Source organism: Botrytis fragariae (assembly GCF_013461495.1).
Source record: "Botrytis fragariae strain BVB16 chromosome Unknown tig00000797, whole genome shotgun sequence".
Taxonomy (NCBI): domain Eukaryota; kingdom Fungi; phylum Ascomycota; class Leotiomycetes; order Helotiales; family Sclerotiniaceae; genus Botrytis; species Botrytis fragariae.
In genome coordinates, this window is record NW_023501013.1 from 738957 (window position 1) to 757957 (window position 19001).

General features: G+C 41.8%; 6 protein-coding genes across 6 annotated transcripts; 5 read left to right on the plus strand and 1 right to left on the minus strand.

Moving 5' to 3' along the window:
* Positions 1-1072: 1072 nt before the first annotated feature.
* On the plus strand, positions 1073-4009 carry Bfra_010614 (uncharacterized protein; the record flags this gene model as incomplete). The annotated part of the gene is made up of 1 exon (XM_037340945.1): positions 1073-4009. The coding sequence occupies one exon, from the start codon at positions 1073-1075 to the stop codon at positions 4007-4009; it is 2937 nt and encodes a 978-aa protein (XP_037186588.1).
* An 801-nt stretch (positions 4010-4810) lies between these two features.
* On the plus strand, positions 4811-6149 carry Bfra_010615 (putative cupin 2 conserved barrel domain protein; the record flags this gene model as incomplete). Its single annotated transcript, XM_037340946.1, has 4 exons — positions 4811-4937; positions 5083-5187; positions 5325-5482; positions 5685-6149. 4 exons carry the CDS (start codon positions 4811-4813, stop codon positions 5808-5810), a joined length of 516 nt encoding a protein of 171 aa, XP_037186589.1. The 3' UTR covers positions 5811-6149.
* Positions 6150-7141: 992 nt separating this feature from the next.
* Positions 7142-7409, plus strand: Bfra_010616 (uncharacterized protein; the record flags this gene model as incomplete). Its single annotated transcript, XM_037340947.1, has 2 exons — positions 7142-7223; positions 7297-7409. The coding sequence occupies 2 exons, from the start codon at positions 7142-7144 to the stop codon at positions 7407-7409; spliced, it is 195 nt and encodes a 64-aa protein (XP_037186590.1).
* A 1367-nt stretch (positions 7410-8776) lies between these two features.
* Bfra_010617 (putative cytochrome p450 phenylacetate 2-hydroxylase protein) lies at positions 8777-10482 on the minus strand (the record flags this gene model as incomplete). Its single annotated transcript, XM_037340948.1, has 4 exons — positions 8777-9154; positions 9209-9531; positions 9581-10214; positions 10264-10482. 4 exons carry the CDS (start codon positions 10480-10482, stop codon positions 8777-8779), a joined length of 1554 nt encoding a protein of 517 aa, XP_037186591.1.
* An 835-nt stretch (positions 10483-11317) lies between these two features.
* Positions 11318-12837, plus strand: Bfra_010618 (putative homogentisate -dioxygenase protein; the record flags this gene model as incomplete). The annotated part of the gene is made up of 2 exons (XM_037340949.1): positions 11318-11385; positions 11445-12837. 2 exons carry the CDS (start codon positions 11318-11320, stop codon positions 12835-12837), a joined length of 1461 nt encoding a protein of 486 aa, XP_037186592.1.
* A 2846-nt stretch (positions 12838-15683) lies between these two features.
* Bfra_010619 (uncharacterized protein) lies at positions 15684-16548 on the plus strand (the record flags this gene model as incomplete). The annotated part of the gene is made up of 4 exons (XM_037340950.1): positions 15684-15873; positions 15955-16006; positions 16094-16283; positions 16396-16548. 4 exons carry the CDS (start codon positions 15684-15686, stop codon positions 16546-16548), a joined length of 585 nt encoding a protein of 194 aa, XP_037186593.1.
* Positions 16549-19001: the final 2453 nt, after the last annotated feature.

A 19001-nucleotide genomic window follows, 5' to 3' on the forward strand; every position in this document is an offset into this window, starting at 1 on the left:
CACATTAATTACTCAAAATTCAAATCGAATCTTTTGAGCTCAAATACCACGGCCACCCCTTGAATGTTCGCAAGGAGCCCAATGTTATACTTTCTTCCTCCAGGCTACTCATGTCTTTTCCAAGATCTTAGTGAATTCCTGCTGCGAAAACATACATTTTCATATCTCATGTATTGCGATCTCTGACTTGTTAAGCTGCGGATAGGCGAATGAATCCTAGGTACACCTCTTCTCTAATGTCAATATATAAAGTTACATGACAGACTTACCGGGAGGTGGTGTAATGTGATCAAAGAGTTGGGCTCCAGCTGTTGCCTTTGAGTATGAATTTCATGGTATATTGTTTGCGCCAATCATGCCTGGCATCATCGTCTACCAGCCATGCGCAATAGTTTCGCAGACTGATTTAAAGACATTGTTTTCACCGTCGAGTAGGGGACGCGATAATAAATCAAGTCATTGTAGTAAAGACTTTCGAAGGTTTCCGTGTACGTCATCAAGTCTGTGGATATATCCATACATATGCCATCAGTACAGTTCTGGATTGTGGTAATTTGGAGGGTTTCACTACCAGTGCAAATTTACGCATCCATTACGTCCATATAAGCCGTCGGACTTCACAGATGTACGTACGAATGGTAGATGCAAAGATGTCCTTTGGATGTGACGCATTTTATTCCCGCCTTGCTTGGTGCGATTCTGGCTCTAAACTTGCTTCTGTCAAAATTTATTTTTGCTCGCTCACTCGATTATCATGACCGTCGAGCTTTCCTACTCTATTTCATGCTTTGGTTGATATGAAGTTTTCTTTGTGCACGTGGTTCTTGTTTTGAGTGTAACATAAAACACGTGACGTGGGGTGGTTTGCACTGCTGCCTGCACTGCCTCGTCGCCTTCGCTTTTCGATTATAAATATCACTGCATGATCCCCCGTTATTCAAATACCCATCACTCACAGTACTTTTACTCATTCTCCAAAATTTTCCTCGTTTTTGGATTTCCTAGGCCGCACCTTCCATATTCTCCTATCCTCCAAAGAACGCCTTATCTTCCATAACTTCCCATCTTCATCATGTCTGGAGGTGTCTTCTCCGAGACACTTCAATCCATCACTACTACAAAGCTTACCGAACTTTCCAAAAAGCGCCATCATTTTGAAAGCCAAAAGGATGCTCTCTCCAATAAATTAAGCAATGAACTCGATCAACGAAAAAGACTAAAGCTATTATTGGAAGGTGTGAAACAAAGCTTTGCAATTACGACATCAATCACGAAGAAGCGTAGTCACGACAATGACATTAAATTATCTCCGCTTGAACTACTTGTCAAGAATCTCGAGAAGTTTATTGCACAAGCTGAATATGACCCATCCATCTCTGATAAGACTCTAGAGCAATGGGAAAAATATCTGGTGCGTCACATTGATGTGCAATCATCAAAACACCAGTATGCGACTTTGTATGGAGAGTTGGTTACAGAATGGCTTTCAGCAGAGCAGCAACAGAAAGCCGTCGATGTTGCCAATGACACTTCGGAAATTCATGAAGAATTTCAAAAAGTCAAGAAGGAGAGTGTTGCTAGGACTGAGGGTCGAGCAAATTGGGAAGATTTGGTCTTTCAACCATTCGAAACCGATGATAAGGTGATCACGGCATACCTGGCTACCTTGTTTGGAATGGATGGGAAGAATGGGCAAGCCAAGAAAGCCTTAATTGCTCTACGAAAAGAAGTTGAGACATTCGGCAATACCTTGTCTGCCCCAGGTCAATTTAATCCTACTGTTTTACGTTGGACTATCGATGGCCTTATATCTTCCGGTCTTTTATCAGATGAAAAGCGTGCAGCGCTGAAGGATTTTCTTGCCAGTCCCGTCATTCTTACAGAAGTTGCAGATGTTCTGAACATGCGTCTTGCATCCATTGATATCTGGGAATGGAACAGGGACATTGCTGTTGAGCAAAGACGTCACCTTAATGGTACGCATCATATGTTCATTGACGAAGATCTCCTAGAAGCACTGTTCCTTCAATACATTGGCGTTAAATGGTCTGTTTTCTTCAAAAAAGCCTTCATAGATTTCTCCAATTTCGATGGAGCATGGTCAAAAATGAACAAACCTATTCCCCCAATTGATCTGATAAGAAGAGAATTCTACCTGGGACCATCATACAACCGTCAGGGAAGTGTTATGAAGAAGCGAGAGGAACTTTACAAATCCATATACTTCATGTCTCAGCTTCCTGATTCGGAACAAGATGAGCAAGCAGATCAGGACGGAGTCGAAGAAGCTAATTATGATATGCTTGAATTACCCGGACAGCGCTTGAGTCTAAGGCGGGGACCAGCTATGTCTCACCGTAACGTCATGCAACCACAGCAACCACAGCAACCACAGCAAACACAGCAAACACAGCAAGCTCCGCCTCCTGCACCCAAGCGAAAGAGGGCAAAGGTGCAGGCACAGGCAACTGGATTCGATTGTACTGCAAATTCACTTGCAGATTTTGATTTCGATTCATTTCTAACCGCCGATGAAGGGGATTCCGATAATTTGCCGAAAACGCCAATGGAGATCAAGCAATTCATACTTCATTTACTGTCAACCGAGATTAACATTAATACAAAGCTTCATGGCGAGATAAGCTGTGCTCGCTCCGAATTTGAGTCATTTGGTCCATCATTGCCACATTCCACGATTTTCTGTGTTCTTGGTTTCTTTGGTTTGTCGGTAAAGTGGTCGAGATTCTTTCAAAAGTTTCTTGAAGCTCCACTGAGATTTGTCGATGATGATATATCCGCGGAAGCTCGCATTCGGAAGCGTGGTGTTCCCAGTGCTCACGCTTTATCTGCTGTTTGCGGGGAAACAATTCTTTTCTGTCTTGACTACGCTGTAAATCAAAGCACAGATGGAGTTCAACTCTACAGAATGCATGATGACTTTTGGATTTGGTCGCCTTCTCACCAATCTGTTGTCAAAGGATGGAACTCGATTCTCCAATTCTCGGAAATCATGGGAGTTACGCTTAACAAAGGTAAAACCGGCTCTGTACGCATCACATCTAGTGATTCCAAGCAGCCCATAGACCCTTCTCTTCCTGTCGGAGACATTCGCTGGGGCTTTCTTAAACTAGATCCTACCACCGGCCACTTTACCATCGATCAACCTATGGTCGATCAACACGTTTCAGAACTTCAATCCCAGCTCCGCGATAAGAAAAGTGTCTTCTCGTGGATCCAAGCTTGGAATACTTATGCCGGTCGCTTCTTCACCTCGAACTTTGGAAAACCATCGAATTCCTTTGGTCGTGCACACGTTGACGCCATGCTATCAAGTTTCCGACACATTCAAAATCTCATTTTCACTAATACAAACGTGGTTTCATATCTCAAAGATACTTTGAAAGAGAGATTTGGGATCGATAACGTCCCGGATGGATACCTTTATTTCCCGACTAGTCTTGGCGGTCTTGAGTTACACAATCCCTTCATTGGGCTTTTACAATTACGAGATGGGGTATATGAAGCTCCGGAAACGTTGATGGATAATTTCTTCGAGTCGGAGATTGAAGCATATAGAGTGGCTAAAGATAAATTCGAAAAGAGAGCTCCTCAAGTCAATGTGGCAATGGCGCGTCATTGGCAATACGACGGTCGCGATCTCTCTGATCTACAAGACTTTATGTCTTTCGAAGAGTTCACCCGATACAGAGAAAAAGCTGGTAGTTTTCATGAAGGAAACCTATTTGAAGTCTTTGAGAATCTACTCAAGCAACCAAGCAAAGAATCGGCGGATTGGGATGAGTCTGATATGATTCAGGCAAAGGCAATTGAAGGTGGCCTTTCTTCGGCGTTTGAGGGGATGGACATGGGATATTGGAAATGGGTTGTGAAGCTTTATGGGGAAGAAATGATAGAGAGATTTGGTGGATTGGCTGTTGTGGACAAGGGGTTGTTGCCCACTGGGATGGTCAATTTAGTTAGAAGTGGAAAGGTTCAATGGCAGGGTTGATTCAGAAACGCGGGGGGATCTTTGGAGAATTGATTGGGAATGATTCAATAGATATTTCTTTGTATCTTTGAATGAAGGAGGTCAAGTGTGTTTCTATTTAACTCGATCAGGAAATGGAGACTATTAAATCTAATTCGAACAATCATCTGGGAACTTTAATTATAGCTAGTTAACTAAGAGAATACATAGTCTCTTATCTATCTATACAGACTTCATTGAGAGCACACGCCTTTGGCAAGCCTTTCCACTAATACACCCGTATCACTCTCATCTATTATCTCCGCACTAGACGGAGATATTAGTATATTCATACAATAAAGCATTCAATACTACGGATTTAATATTCGGCATATTGATCAAGTGTCAGAGTCCGCATCCTGCAGTCATTACTAAGCGCAGAATTCGCAAGCGCACTTCGGTCCTCTGCTTACTCCGAAATCTTTCAGGGTGTTCGTTCATGCCCGTTGGTGCGAGCGAACCAATCAGATCAAACTATGAAGATTGGAAGGCCAGAAAAATCGGAGAGATATTACCCGACTTGTGCTTTATTTTTGTATTATTATAGTAGCTGATAATGAATCCTTCGAAGAGGTCGGAGTAAAGATTGAAGATATAAAGATGTAGTGCCAGTGCCTCTTCAGATTCTCTTCGTTGCACTTTATATCGCAATTCACTCATACTTCCTCCATTGATCCTTTCTACGCACTCATCACATTTCGCAAACGCACAAACCGCGCTCAAATCGACGAAAATCGCAATTGTTCTCACAAACACCATCAGAAAACATATATCACTGCCAAAATGAGTCCTCCAGCACCAATTACCCCTCAACCAAATGTTCCAGTTCACTATGTCAAAGCAGAGACAGGAGAGGTTATCACACTGGGAAATGTCAAATTGAGAATTTTGGAGGATGGAAGTAGGACTGGTATGTGTTTATTCTTTTTGTTCCTTCTCGGTTTACCTGGGTTTTCTTTCTTATATTCAACGTATAGGGAATTGGTATGGGAGACATGTGGAGATGGTCAATAGAGTGATAGAGGATCATCATGAAATATTAACTGAAATGATAGATAACCGAATTTCAACCGTTGAGGGCACTCTTCCTGCGGGTTTAAAGGGACCTCCAGCGCACTGGCACGAGATGCATGATGAATGCTTTTTGGTAACGCAAGGTGGTAAGCTTTCTTGTTTACTTGCTCACTCATTCCCTTCCACTTCTTTTGTTCCCACTTTCTCCCTAAATCTTCTCTCTTCCAATCATCACCTCCCCAGAACCCACTACTTCCATTCCAGCTTTACTGACACCCTCAAGTAATAACCTTCCAAGTTCCCGCCAATCCCTCAACCGGCGAATCCGAGAAGAGGATCGATGCAGGAGTAGGTGATTATGTGGTTGTACCTACTAAAGCTCCTCATACATTTAGCAATGAGACGGACGAGGAAGCGAAATTTGTTAATACTTTTACTCCGGTATGTTTTATTTTTTTTGCTTGTGTCACATCCTCAGCTGGGATTCTTGTTTTGGGGATGGGCTTGAACGGGGGAGAATGATGGACGGTCATTGGAAGCTCAAAAGAGTAGAAAAGAGAGGACATGAAAAATCATAGGAAGACACAAAAAGAGACGGGAATTATATGGGTAGAGAGTTCGACTAACAAGAGCGATATCCCAGGCATTTTACATCCATTACTTCAAACTCCTCGCTAAGATGATAGAAGATGGAAAGGAATTGACGCCAGAGATTAATATGGCAGCCATGGCTTATTATGCTACGATTCCCGTGCCAAGAAGGAACTGAGATGATGTTTTGGAGTATTTGTTTTGAAGGTTCAGATTCTTGGGATCGCGATCTTTTGATTTTGAAGTAGCGGTTGTTTGGTAACCTTGAACATTTTTTCAGAAGAATTTACGGGATTATCCATGATCGCCGTTACCGGAAAATTGTGAATCGAAGAGATTTTCTTCTCATATACATCCTGCTTTCGTATGTGTCGGACTATTTTAAAACATATGTAGCGGCGGTGTTGGAATTTAATAACTTGAAATTTCTCACCAGCAAATCATATTAGTCTCATTTATCTCATCTAAATTAGGTCAAAGGCTCAATGTATGGTCAAGATGAGTTTACTCCAAATTTTAGATAGTTATGAGCATACATACAAGACTATACCCAAGATACCCATTCACTTGGAACCCATCTAATGCAAATGCAAGCGCATACATCCATTCCCTCTGGATATGTATATAAATCTAAATCCAAACCAACTTCAACCACAATGATACTTCCTTTTAAGAATGGACTGAAACCTCTATGTGGGAAGGGCCAAACGAGAGCCAAGCACAAAAGATTGCAAGGATTGGAAATGGAATTATTTACTGAATCGCAACTCCCCGAGTATGCATGATAATTGTAATTCTCGACAGAGGGGATACAATACGAGGCGTTGGAGAATGGAGATTCGTTGCCACCGGCAAACATCATTGTCGTGATATCGTTCCATACTTACTGTCAGTAGCTCCGTGTGAACGACAACATGATTCTAAAGTATTCAGATATCTCATATTCAGAGCCTTAGTGCGAGAATCTAAGCAAGAGGCAGTTACCACTCCAGTGACTACAATTCTTCATTTCGAATTCCCCATTCATGGTTATTTGTTCTATGGCTACGACCATTGAAACAATTGAAGCTCTAAAACCATGCAAGATCCATTCATTTTTGTACTCAGAGTTCTTCGGCTATTTCTCCATAACTCCCTCCATTTCCTTCCCTCCCCGCATCTCGCGTCAAGAGTAATTTGCATGTAAGATCAACACTTGTCTCCAATCCGCAAGTCAGTGATAATTTATCTACACAGCTCTCGTTCTCTCTCTATTTCCCAATATGACCCTCCCGGAAGCGTACATATAATTCCCGCTTCCCAGCTCAGCTTTTTGGATCTACTACAAATTAACATATGACATCAACCAAGCCTCTCAGGATTTTCTTCCGCTTCTATACTATTCCACTCTCAGGTCTAAGAGAAGGGGTGAATTTCACCACAAAGTCTAATCATCCGAGATACAGTGCATATGTATATCCTTCGATAAGATAATAGAATAGTGACAGTAGGAGTTCATCCCCATCAACAATGGCAGTCAACAAAGGTAGAGTCGACTCGATGGTGACTATTCAAAATAATGATGAAGATGAGGAAAAGATACTACAACTAAGTAACCTTACATACATGAATACGCACTCCATATTCTCAAATCTCGCATTTCGAATATACCCCCATGATTTCAGGATGTTCGATGTTCCAAGTAGAGACGACATTCCAAAATAACCAAAACCCCATACTTTTCACATCCAGCATCAGAAATTCTTGTGTTCTTCCGCAACCGCAGTTGGTAGATTAATCTATCACAGATATCCTATTAGCATCATATCGACTCCCAATATATTTTACCGTCACCGTCATTGCCCCGCATAGAAACCCCCTTTTTCTGGCCCGATTTCCATGAACTACATACATTCTGCGCAGTTGGCTCACTGATCAACTTACAAATGCACATCATCTACCTAGGTACCCATCATCCACGCGATAAGTGTACGAGAACCATGACATGAATCCCCCCCAAAAAGTGTATGCAACACAGACATGCATCCAAGAAACCTAGTAGATCAAACGAGGTACCTAATGTTCACAAATCCCACAAAAACCCTAAGAACCACAAGTAACATTAATACAACGCTAAACCAGCAACCACAGAACTCTTTCCTAAGAAAAGACATTCCCATCCTAAGACTAAACCCCGACTCAGATTCTCGAAATCAAAATCAAAATCAACCACAAACCCCAAACCCAAACCCCAAATAAGACAGCAACCCCCCTCCTCATCACCTCCCTGCAAACATAAAACACAAAACATACTCCCATCCCCCCATCTCACACCCCCAAAAACCCATCCAACCACTCCTTCTCATTCCCCCCGCCATCCAACCTTCAAATCCAGAGCACAAGCTACAACACTCCTAACCAGACCATCCCGTTCCCTCCACCCTCACCCTCACTAGAGAAACGGGAGGATATCAAAAGAAAGCCAAGCGTGATTTATTGATTTACATATATCCACACATCATCTTCTGCTATGCTGAATGACCCATGATACGCGAGGTATGAGAAAGAGTAATGCCAACAGATCCCCTCCAAAAAATAAGAGCATCGATCTCTAAATCTCATCTCACAACCATCACATCGTCCCCGACTAACAACAACAACAACAACAACTACCCACCATCGATAATCTCTACGATCCATCAAATTTCTGCTAGATATCTGCTTCTCTAACCTCCACGATTTGCTAAAAATTGCCATCAATTGATGTTCCAATTCCAAAATTCAAAGAAGAAAATTAAATAAAGATCGACGATTTTCGCTGATTTCATACCAACTTGTAAAAGAATAAAAAAATAAACATTGTAGAACTACCATCCAATGAATATGAACATTTACATGATATCAACCGCAGGCGAAAAGGTTCATAATATCTTTCTCATATTTATTTTATCTCTTGAATTTTCTAAAACTGGATGCCGGAAAAAAAAACCAAAAAAAAAACTCGCTATGCAGTATGCAATACAAAAGACCAAGCCATGCTAATATCTATGACGCTTCGTTCCGTGTCATGAATCATGATATAATGTCCCCCATCGTAAATCGATAAATTATGCATCGTTCCAGCCAGGCTCATCTTTCCCAAAAATTATTACCACTTCTTTTTTCTCAATGAAGATCTTTCGTCCTCTCCTCCGCCTCACTCATCCACCTCTCTAACTTCCCTTGATCCCTGACCTTGAAGCCGACCTTAAATGGATAAGGATCTGTTGTCAAACCAGTTTTAACCGCATTACATTCCAAAGCATCTAGGATCGGTCTATCCTTTGGGTCTTTCGGAGCCACAATTTGAAAGGCTGTGATCAATCTAATAAATGCAGTGAAGAGTTCTCTATTCGCAAGATGTGAGCCTGCACACATACGGGAGCCGGCACCGTAAGCATAGTGAGGTGTTCCGCCTCCTTCGAGGTTATCAAGGTATCGTTCAACGGAGAAGGTATTGGGGGATTTGAAGTGGGTGGAGTCGTAGTCAGCAGCCCATGCGTTCTAGATAGTTGTTAGTATGAGTTGGAAGCCTATGAACTTAGAGAGGAAGCTTACCATGTAAAAAGTAGTACCAGCTGGAACAGTAGCCCCGTTGTATTCAATATCTTTGATACTGGTTCTTGGGAGACAAATAGGAATAACAGTGAAGAATCGAAGAACTTCGCGAACGAAAGCAGTAACATATGGAATTTTTTCTTCAACAAGACAACGTTCCCATGCATCTCCATCTGGGTAAACTTTCATGATTTCTTCATATGCTCGTTGTTGGATTTCTTGACCGTGTTCAGAAGAAAGATATGCAATACCCATGATCAAGTTACCAGGAACTGTATCGAGACCAGCAGAAACCATTGTCAGACAGATGGATTTGAGTTCATCTAAAGCGGGTTAGCATATTACGCAATAGACAGGTCCCAATAAACTTACTCTCATTCAACTTCGCGTCAGGATCCTTGATAATGTTTCCGGTAATACAAGGATTATCTGTTCCTTCATCGATTTGTTTCTTGAGTTTGTTCAATAAGAAATTCAAGTATTTGTCTCTTCTTTCGCGATATTCGATAGCCTCAGTGTTCGACTTTGGTAACAATCTCAACAATGGAATGTAATCCTGCCAGTTATTGCTCGTAGATCTGAAGTTGCTAACAGCTCTTTCCACATCACAAATTTCCTGAAGTAAATCTCTATCCTTAACTTCGTGAAGTCTTGATCCATAGTTCAATGTCAAAGAGGTGTTGAGAGCAAATCTTTGAAAGTAAGAGATAGGATCGATATCAACTTGACCATTCTTACTATCGTTGAGTAATTCCCTGATGGAAACCTTAGATTCAAGATCGATGATTGGCATATAAGATTGAACAGCGGGACGATTCAAAGCAGTAGCTGCAGCCTTTCTTCGTTGCTTGCAAGATTCATCCCAAGGAGAAGTGCCAATGGTGAAACCTTGAGAAGTAGATACGACACTGTGGAAAGTATGAAGAGTAGGACGGGAAATCAAAGCCGATTGATTGGTAACCCAGAAATGGCGGACAGCATCGAAAGTGTTGACGAATACAATTCGCTATTTACAATTAGTATGGTATTTCCGCGGAGATAGTGACATGTCTTACCCTGTTTCCTAATCTTACTTGGAAGACAGCACCATACTTCTCAGCCAATCTTTTGGCTACCAATGCATGAGAGACACCAAATTCTAGCAGACTTCCAAAGAGAGGATATCCAGGAATTTCCGGCAAATTCTTAATCTTTGGAGTATCGGTACGATTGAGGTATCGCACAATGAAGAAAACCGTGGCGATAATCGCAATGCCTATGGTTTGAGGAGACATTGTGATAATATAGATGTTGTTGAGGAGCAGGAGAAGGTGGAAGAAGAGTGAAGTAAGAAAGTCAGTTTGAATGGAGGTAAGATTGTAGAAGAAATGGTGGATATATAATGAAGTCCAAGCAATCAGATTCTATTCCATGTCTCATCTGCGAGTCCATTTTTTCAAACTTGTCCTTGCGAGATATGAGTCCCATTTCCCAGGCTTGACCGTACGAGCTGTGAGATATTACCTAGGTAATCGGGAAATCGTGAAGAAAATCGTGAATGCATCTTCAAGTTTGAGAATAATGGATTGTGATTGGTTCGTAGGGAGAATGTGTGGAGAAATGGGACCCGATCGTACAGCCCCAGACATTTATATTCCGCGCGGGTTCCCTTCCGTACCTGAAAATATGGGGATGAGATCCAGAGTGAAGAAAGAATTGAAAGCATGATGATCAATCGTGAAGTTTGTATGGAGTGAAGTTTGAGTTAGTCTAGAATTATCCGATTTGACTTTGTCCTGCATCTTGCACAGATCTGGATGTGACGGAATAAATTCCGCTTGAAGAAAATGATGAAATGTGATGACTAATTTTGGTGGTTCACATTCACCCCCGCATGCGGAATGAAATGATTTGGTGACCCCGACTTTTTAGAATCCTATCGGTTGTACGCGGGGAAAATCACTTCGTCATGAGCGGTATAACAATTCATGAGTTACTTGATCGATAAATATTCAAAAAGGATTTCGCAAACTTAATTTTAAATTTAATATCTCTCATATCTTCTTGATCAGTTCAAAGGATTCCATACATTAAGACAATTCCATACATATCATCCCTAGGCATTTCGAAATGCCTGTTACAAAGTTTCATACACCGGAGAAGTACAAATATCAAAATGGCTTCGGCTCATATCATGAGTAAGCGTATTTCCACAACCCCTTCATCACTTTTCCCAATTTTCCTAATCCTTTCGCAGATCCGAAGCTGTCGAAGGTGCTCTTCCTATAGGTGCCAACTCTCCTCAAAAGCCTCCTTATGGCCTGTACGCCGAAAAACTGTCCGGTACAGCATTTACCGCACCCCGACATGAGAATCAACAATCATGGCTCTACCGCATTCTACCAGCAGCATCGCATCAACCTTTTACTCCTCGCGAGACCTCTTCCTACAACACAAATCCAGAAGGCAACAAATTACATCAGATACCAAATCAATTGAGATGGGATCCATTCGATCTAGATGAGACCGTGGATTGGGTACACAGTCTGAAACTGGTAGCTGGAGCCGGTGATCCAACATTGAAACATGGGATTGGAATCTTTATTTTCGCTGCCGGAAAGAGCATGGACATGAACCAAGCATTTTATAGTGCCGATGGAGACTTCTTGATCGTGGCACAACATGGAGTTCTGGACATCCAGACCGAGCTCGGAAACCTCCTCGTTCGACCAAATGAAATTTGTGTTATTCCTCGAGGAATTAGATATCGAGTTGAACTTCCAGAAGGACCTGTTCGAGGATACATATTGGAATTATATTCAGGACATTTCCAACTTCCAGAATTGGGACCCATTGGTTCGAATTGTTTAGCCAACGCGAGGGACTTCCAAGCTCCAGTAGCTAATTTTGAACAAAACACCAATGGCGAATTTAAGATCTTGTCAAAGTTCAATGGACACCTCTTTGAAGCTACTCAAACACACACACCATTCGATGTTGTAGCGTGGCACGGTCTCTACTACCCCTACAAATACGATCTCGGTCGCTTCAACACCATCGGTAGTATATCATTTGATCATCCCGATCCCAGTATCTTTACCGTCCTCACTGCTCCTTCCGATCATGTCGGTACCGCCATTGCGGATTTCGTCATCTTTCCTCCACGCTGGCTCGTAGGCGAAGATACATTCCGACCGCCCTGGTATCATCGCAACACCATGTCTGAATTCATGGGTCTCATCGGCGGCGAATATGATGCAAAGACAGGAGGAGGTTTCCAACCCGCAGGCGCTTCTCTACATAATATCATGTCAGCTCATGGTCCTGATGCAGGTACTCACGACAAAGCATCGAATGCCCCGCTCAAACCGGCAAAGGTTGGAGAAGGAAGCATGGCGTTTATGTTTGAGAGTTGTTTGATGGTGGGGGTTACGGAGTGGGGATTAAAACAATGTAGGAAGGTTCAGGAAAATTATAACGAAGAAAGTTGGACTCCGTTACCGGCCCATTTTAAGATCCCAGAAGGAGTAAAGAAAATTAGTCATTTAGTCTCGGGGGAGATTGAGGGCGTTATTGACATTGGAAAGAGTATTGGTGGCGAGGGAGCAAAGAAGGAAATTAATGAAGGGGCATTGCCGCATTATACTTGAGCGTGAGGGAGTAGATAGTTTCGAAACGGCATTCTTACATGCGCTTCATCACGAGTTTATGAATATACCAATCTCATGTTATGACTTATCGTCGTGTCATCATATCGTGCCATCCCAAATCATACCATACCATATCATATCATGCAATCGATCAGCCAATCAATACAACCATGATCGAAATGATCTGATCTGATCCAGACCATCCGGATTATATCAATCCCGACTTCATTCACTAGTCTCATTTGATTTAATCTCTTAGATCATTCGGTGATTTCTAGATAGTTGGAGTTCCGAAACTTTTGTGGTGGTTTGGGGGTTGAGGGGAGGGGTAGGTGGATAGGGAGGGGGTAGGTAGATAGGGAGGGGTCGGTAGGTAGAGAGGTGGATAATGTGAATTGTTTAAAATCATATCATATTATATCATCAATATATCATCAACATATCATCAACATATGTTATATATATACATATAAACAGAAAATCATACAGATACAAATATAATATATAATATATAAACTATCTCGTAAGAGTATCACGATAGATAGAGATAGATATATAAAGAGGTATCTGGGTATGTATGTATGTATTTTATCTCAAGATAATGAATATCGGGTGATTTGATCTGATCTGATTTGGATTTTGTGAAAGCGGAAATTGGGGGAGAAAGAAGGTGTGTGATTGTGTGATTTTGGGTATCTGGGAGTGAGTTTGGGGAGGGGGGTAGGAGAGATGTGGAAAGGTGTGGATTGATGAATAGGGAGGTTTGATGTTTATGTGTGTGTGGGATTGAGAGAGGGGGGGTGGGGATGGGGATGGGAAAATGGATAGATGGAGATAGAGAGAGAGACGAATCGTGCGGAGAGAGGGTATGATATTCTGTTGTGGATTTCCCTTTTGTTTCCTGCTGGGTGGTAAAAGGAGATGGGATAGCATTGGGGTGGACATTATTGATATGGTGTGTTGTATTGTATGCCTTGATGTTTTGGTATGGTGTGATGTATACATATATACATACATACATACATACATACATACATACATACCGGTACATCTATTGTAGCTTTCCCATTGGCACGACATAATTAGCAAATCAAAGGAAGCGTACCTCCCTCCCTCCCAGGTCCTACATGCGGTACTCATACCTCAGGCCATCCATCCATTATCCATTCTCCTTTCGTCATCATCTCATCCCCCGTGCAAGGAACAAATGAATTAAATGCCTCAACTAACATTACAGAGAAGGTGCATTGCGTGAATTCCCTAACTCGATCAAGAATGATCATCTTCTTACTTTCCATGGTTTACCTGCTGGCTTGCGTGTGCTGGGATGGGGAAAAGTATAAATACGAATGAGGAGGAGAGAATGAAGGATATCCTGAGGTTAGATATTCAGAATTGGAATTGGAGAATGATGGTCTGGGTTATGTGGTGTGGTTGGATGATTTGATGGGGTGTGTGGTGGTGGTGATGATACGTAGGTACGTCGTTAGTGGCATTTACCCCTCACGAAGAGGCCAATGGAATGATTGTACACCCCCTCTTTTGATTGAAGGGATGGAGTGATTGATGGAGTGATTGATTGGGTGACTTGTGTGAGATTGGATTGGATTGGATTGGATTTCAGTCAATTGATTCTTCTTTCTTTTGGGTTTTTGTATCGATGCAGTGCAAATATATGATCGTCATTTAATAAAGTATATCCTCAATTCACATTTACAATCTCCATCTCATTGTCCGCACACGTGATGAAATGAATTGTATCAACAGTATGACGACGCAACAAAGGAATGAACGGATGTTCCAAAACATACATGACGTGGTAAGTCAGCAGATACCATGGGCGAAACCTGGGGTATGACCCACTTCCCCAGTTTTGAGGGCAGAGAGGGTCGGACCTTCGCTTTACCGGACAAGGGAGTAGTTGCGGAGACTAGGCTTCTTTGGGTGTGAAATTTCAGGGGAAGATACTACATGGGGAATGGAGTGATATATTGATATGAGATTTTAGTATGGAATGGAGGAGTGATGTGAAGTGGAAGGGATAGGATGTCGGATGGTTGAGGGTTGAGGATTGAGGATTGAAGATTGAGGATTGAAGATTGAAGATTGAAGATTGAGGATTTGTTAAGGTTGTATGTTTGATTGATTTCTCTCAAAGTGTGGTTTGAAGTATGGGGTGAGGTATGAGGTGAGGTATGAGGTGAGGTACGAGGTGAGGTACAAGGTGAGGTATGATTTAAGATATGAAGGTGTAATGTGAAGTGTGATTTGACGCATGATCTGAAGCCAATGGAAATACAATTGAAATACAATTGAAGTAACAGAAGAATCAAAAACAATCTTGACAAATGGAAATTACCAAAACACCTAATGATGTCCAAGCTGCATGGTTTACTATTCAAATTAATACCTGATGGTCGTAAATACAATTATTACCTCTTTTTGATTCGGATAACCTCAACCAATCACCTGTCTGTTGTGTGACTTCTTGTCCATTTCCCCTCATTTGGAAAATCTAATGACCTCCTCCTTCCTCCCTCCTTTGTTCTTCATTCACCATCAAAACTCTCTCACACTTTCAAATCACTCAAATATCTACACATCAATCTGTTCGTACCTGAATCCATCACATCAAACAATTGACAATCTACATCACTCCATCTTTCTTGATCATCAATTCATCAAAGAAAGTCTCTCTTCCCCGCTACACAACTTCCAAGTAACTATCTGGGTTATTTGATCCCAACATTCCAACGCTGTCTTTGTCTCTCGATCAATATCGTGAGATATCGTATTAACTACCCTTTCACTCCATCAAGTAAAACAAACAACCCTACCTTCCAATCATGTCTGCCGATACAGCAACTCAACCCATCAATACAGCAAACGCTGGTAATGATGCTGATCCCATACCTTTAACCAAGGTTGATTCTGCAGTTCAAGGATTATCGAGTAGTCCTACTGATGAAAAGAAGACCATGGGTCATCGGAGAACAAGTTCAAGTGCTCCTGGCGTATGGAATATTAATGACTTGGGTATGTAATCTTTTCTTTGGTTTATGGATACCACATTCAATCTTCCTTGATGCAACGAAGAAATACTAACAATCTCAACAGAGAAAGAGGGAAAAGAACTAGAGATTGCGAAAGAAACCCAAAAGCTGAACTGGTATGTACTCTTGTCCACTTCATCACCTATCACGTCATATTTACATGTTCCTTGTGAATGATGGCTGATGATATCTTTACCATGTAGGCGTATAAATAAATCACCAATGACTCTTGATGATCCAGAAAAGGGTTACCTTAAGAAATCTCTCACCACACCACCAGTCAAGAAGATTGATTTACATTTCCCACTGGGGTTGGAAGTCACCGCGAGGAACATGAAGGGTGTTACAATTAAGGATGCCGTAGATGCTATTTACAAGCAATTCCGTAAGAAGGTATATTATCCCTTTGCATTTTCCCCTCACTTCCCCGCTCAGCCGCCAAAACCTCATGCTCTCCATCTGCCATCTTCTCGAAATCAATACACTAACATATCTTTACCACCAGGCCGATGACGAACTAGAAACTCCCGTCCTCGCAGGATTTGAATGGGATAAAGATGAATCGTGGACTCGTCTCGTTGTTCACTGCAAGAAAGAAGGTGCACCACAACCCAAGAAGAAGAGTAAGAAGGCCGGTAAAGAAGGAGAAGAATTGTAGTTTCCTCACACTACAATTCCCTTCAGCTACACCTCCCTTTCTGCACTACTCGTAGACTACACTTGTTGTTCGAATAGAGCATGGATGGCGTGCGTGATTATGGATGGATTTTGCTTTGCTTTCTTGCTATTTACGGAATTGATGAATTTTTGCTTGGGATCTGGATGGTAGGATGGATGGATGGCTTCGGATATGGTACTAGGTGCTTACCATGATATTCTTTTCTCTCTCGCCACACATGGCTTTACAACACATGACGTGATATTTATTGAGCTAGCTGGCATGCTATGCTATTATGAGATTTTCAAGAGATAATCAGAGTCTGGAAGCTGGTTGACTGGCTGGTAGATTTGTATACTAGTTAAGAATTCAATATTTCGACTCATTTTTTTGGTGTGTGTTTTCTGAGGATGAGTTGATTTTTGGTGTGTGAAGTGTGTAAATTTACTAACTTCTCTTTGGTTCTGAGGTTGTTGGAGGGAAATTTTCGCTTGGGAGTTGGTGGGGTAAGTAAATGGTGAGTCAGGAAGTATCTATCTGGTGAGTGGTGGGTGGGTGAATGGATCAGTGAAAGTAAGTAAGCAATTGTGAAGTTCTTAGAGTTTGTGGAGAAGAAAATTGGATTGATTTTGTGGTGGGAATGGGATTTATTTGTAGTTTGGTGTTTATTTGTTGGATTGTTCATGGGATGTTATTATCATTTTTAGGATTTAGGATTTAGTTTTTAGGATTTAGTGTTTAGTGTTTGTGGAGGGAGAGGGAGGGGGTTTAATGAGTTGGGAGTTTGGGAGTTTGGGAATTTGCGAATTTGAGATTGTTGGGATGTTATAAAATAAGGGGGTTGAGTGTGTATGAAAGGGGATTGGATTTGAGGGGGAATGGTGAGGGGGAATGGGAGGAGAGGGTGGGAAGTTGAGGAAAGAGAAAATGGGGAATGGGGAATGGGGGATGGATATTTGGTTTGGATTGGTGGTGGAGTGGGAAGGTGGTGGATGTGGATGTGGATGTGGAGATGGGGATGGAGATGGAGATGGAGATGGAGATGGAGAGGGGATAAAGAGGAGAAGAGGGAAAGGGGATAGTGGGAAGGTCGTGGGAAGATCGTGGGAAGATGGAGAGAGGAAGATGGAGAGGAGAAGAGGCTGAGGGGATTGATAAAAGGGATGAGAAGGATGGAAAGATAGAGGATTTGAGAAATTAGTATATTTAGTATTTTTAGATGGGGGAGTTGATTAAGCGGGGGGGTGGAGGATTGGGTATAGGGAATTGGGAATTGAAAAAAGGGAAAGGAGAATTAGTATGAGTAATTGGTATGAGGAAGGGGTGGATGTATATGTTTTGGAAGGGAAGAGATAGAGGAGAGGGGTTGGAGAAAAGGAGATGGAAGGGAGTAAGTGGATGGAGTAAATGGATGGAGTAAGTGGATAGAGTAAATGGATGGAGCGGATGGGGTAGATTATTTTGAGTAGTTTGAGGGATGCGAGTTAGAAAATGTAGATTTGAAGATTTGGATGATGAAAAGAAGAAAAATGGGAATAGTATAAGGGAAGGGAAGTGGAAGAGATGAGTGAATGGGATGGGGTGGATGATTTGAGTGATGAGTGATGAGAGGGAGGAAATGTAGATTTGAAGATTTGAATGGAGATTTGAATAATGGGGAGGTGATGAGGAGAGATGATTGCTTCATTGAAATCTATTGGATTTGGAATAGGGATGGGTGTTGGGTAATGGGTATGGTGAGTGGTATCTTAGTGGTTTATTCATCTGTTGATGATACTGAAGGGTAGGAGTGAGATCGAGATTGGGATAGGGTTTAGGATTAGAATTGCATTTTCTATTCTACTGGAGATGGTAAAGCTGCTGAGGAGATGGAGGTGGGTTAGGGCTGTGGGAGATGGTAGGTAAGAAATGGGAATGGTCATGATATGAATAGAGGATCAGAAAATTTGAGATAGATTAACGGAGAGAAATACGCAAACAACGGCGCCCCAAAAACAAGAGAATCCTATGTATGAAAGATTGCGAGTAAGGATACCCATATGGAGATATGAGAGAAGAGAAGAGAATAAGATATTATAAGTCATAAGCGACATGTGAAAGATGGGAGGATGAGACTCTGGATATTTGTATACGTTATGGATGGATGATGATATGAATGATGTTGATGGAATGGATCTGAGTTGAATACGCGAGGAGGGGAAAGGGGCGGGGTGGATCAGAAAGAATTGTTGTGGGAAAATAAGAGTGAGTGTGTGAGTATTCACAAGTGAGGAAGTAAAAAAGGAAAGATTCCTTACTTCTTTCCTCTTCTTCCTTACTTTCCTCCTCATCTTTCGCGTTATAGATGAGTCTTGAGAGTGTAGATTGTATATACTTCTATTGTTATTATTATTATCATCATCGTCACAGAAAAGTACAATATGCCTAATCCCTACTCTAAAGTCTACATATTC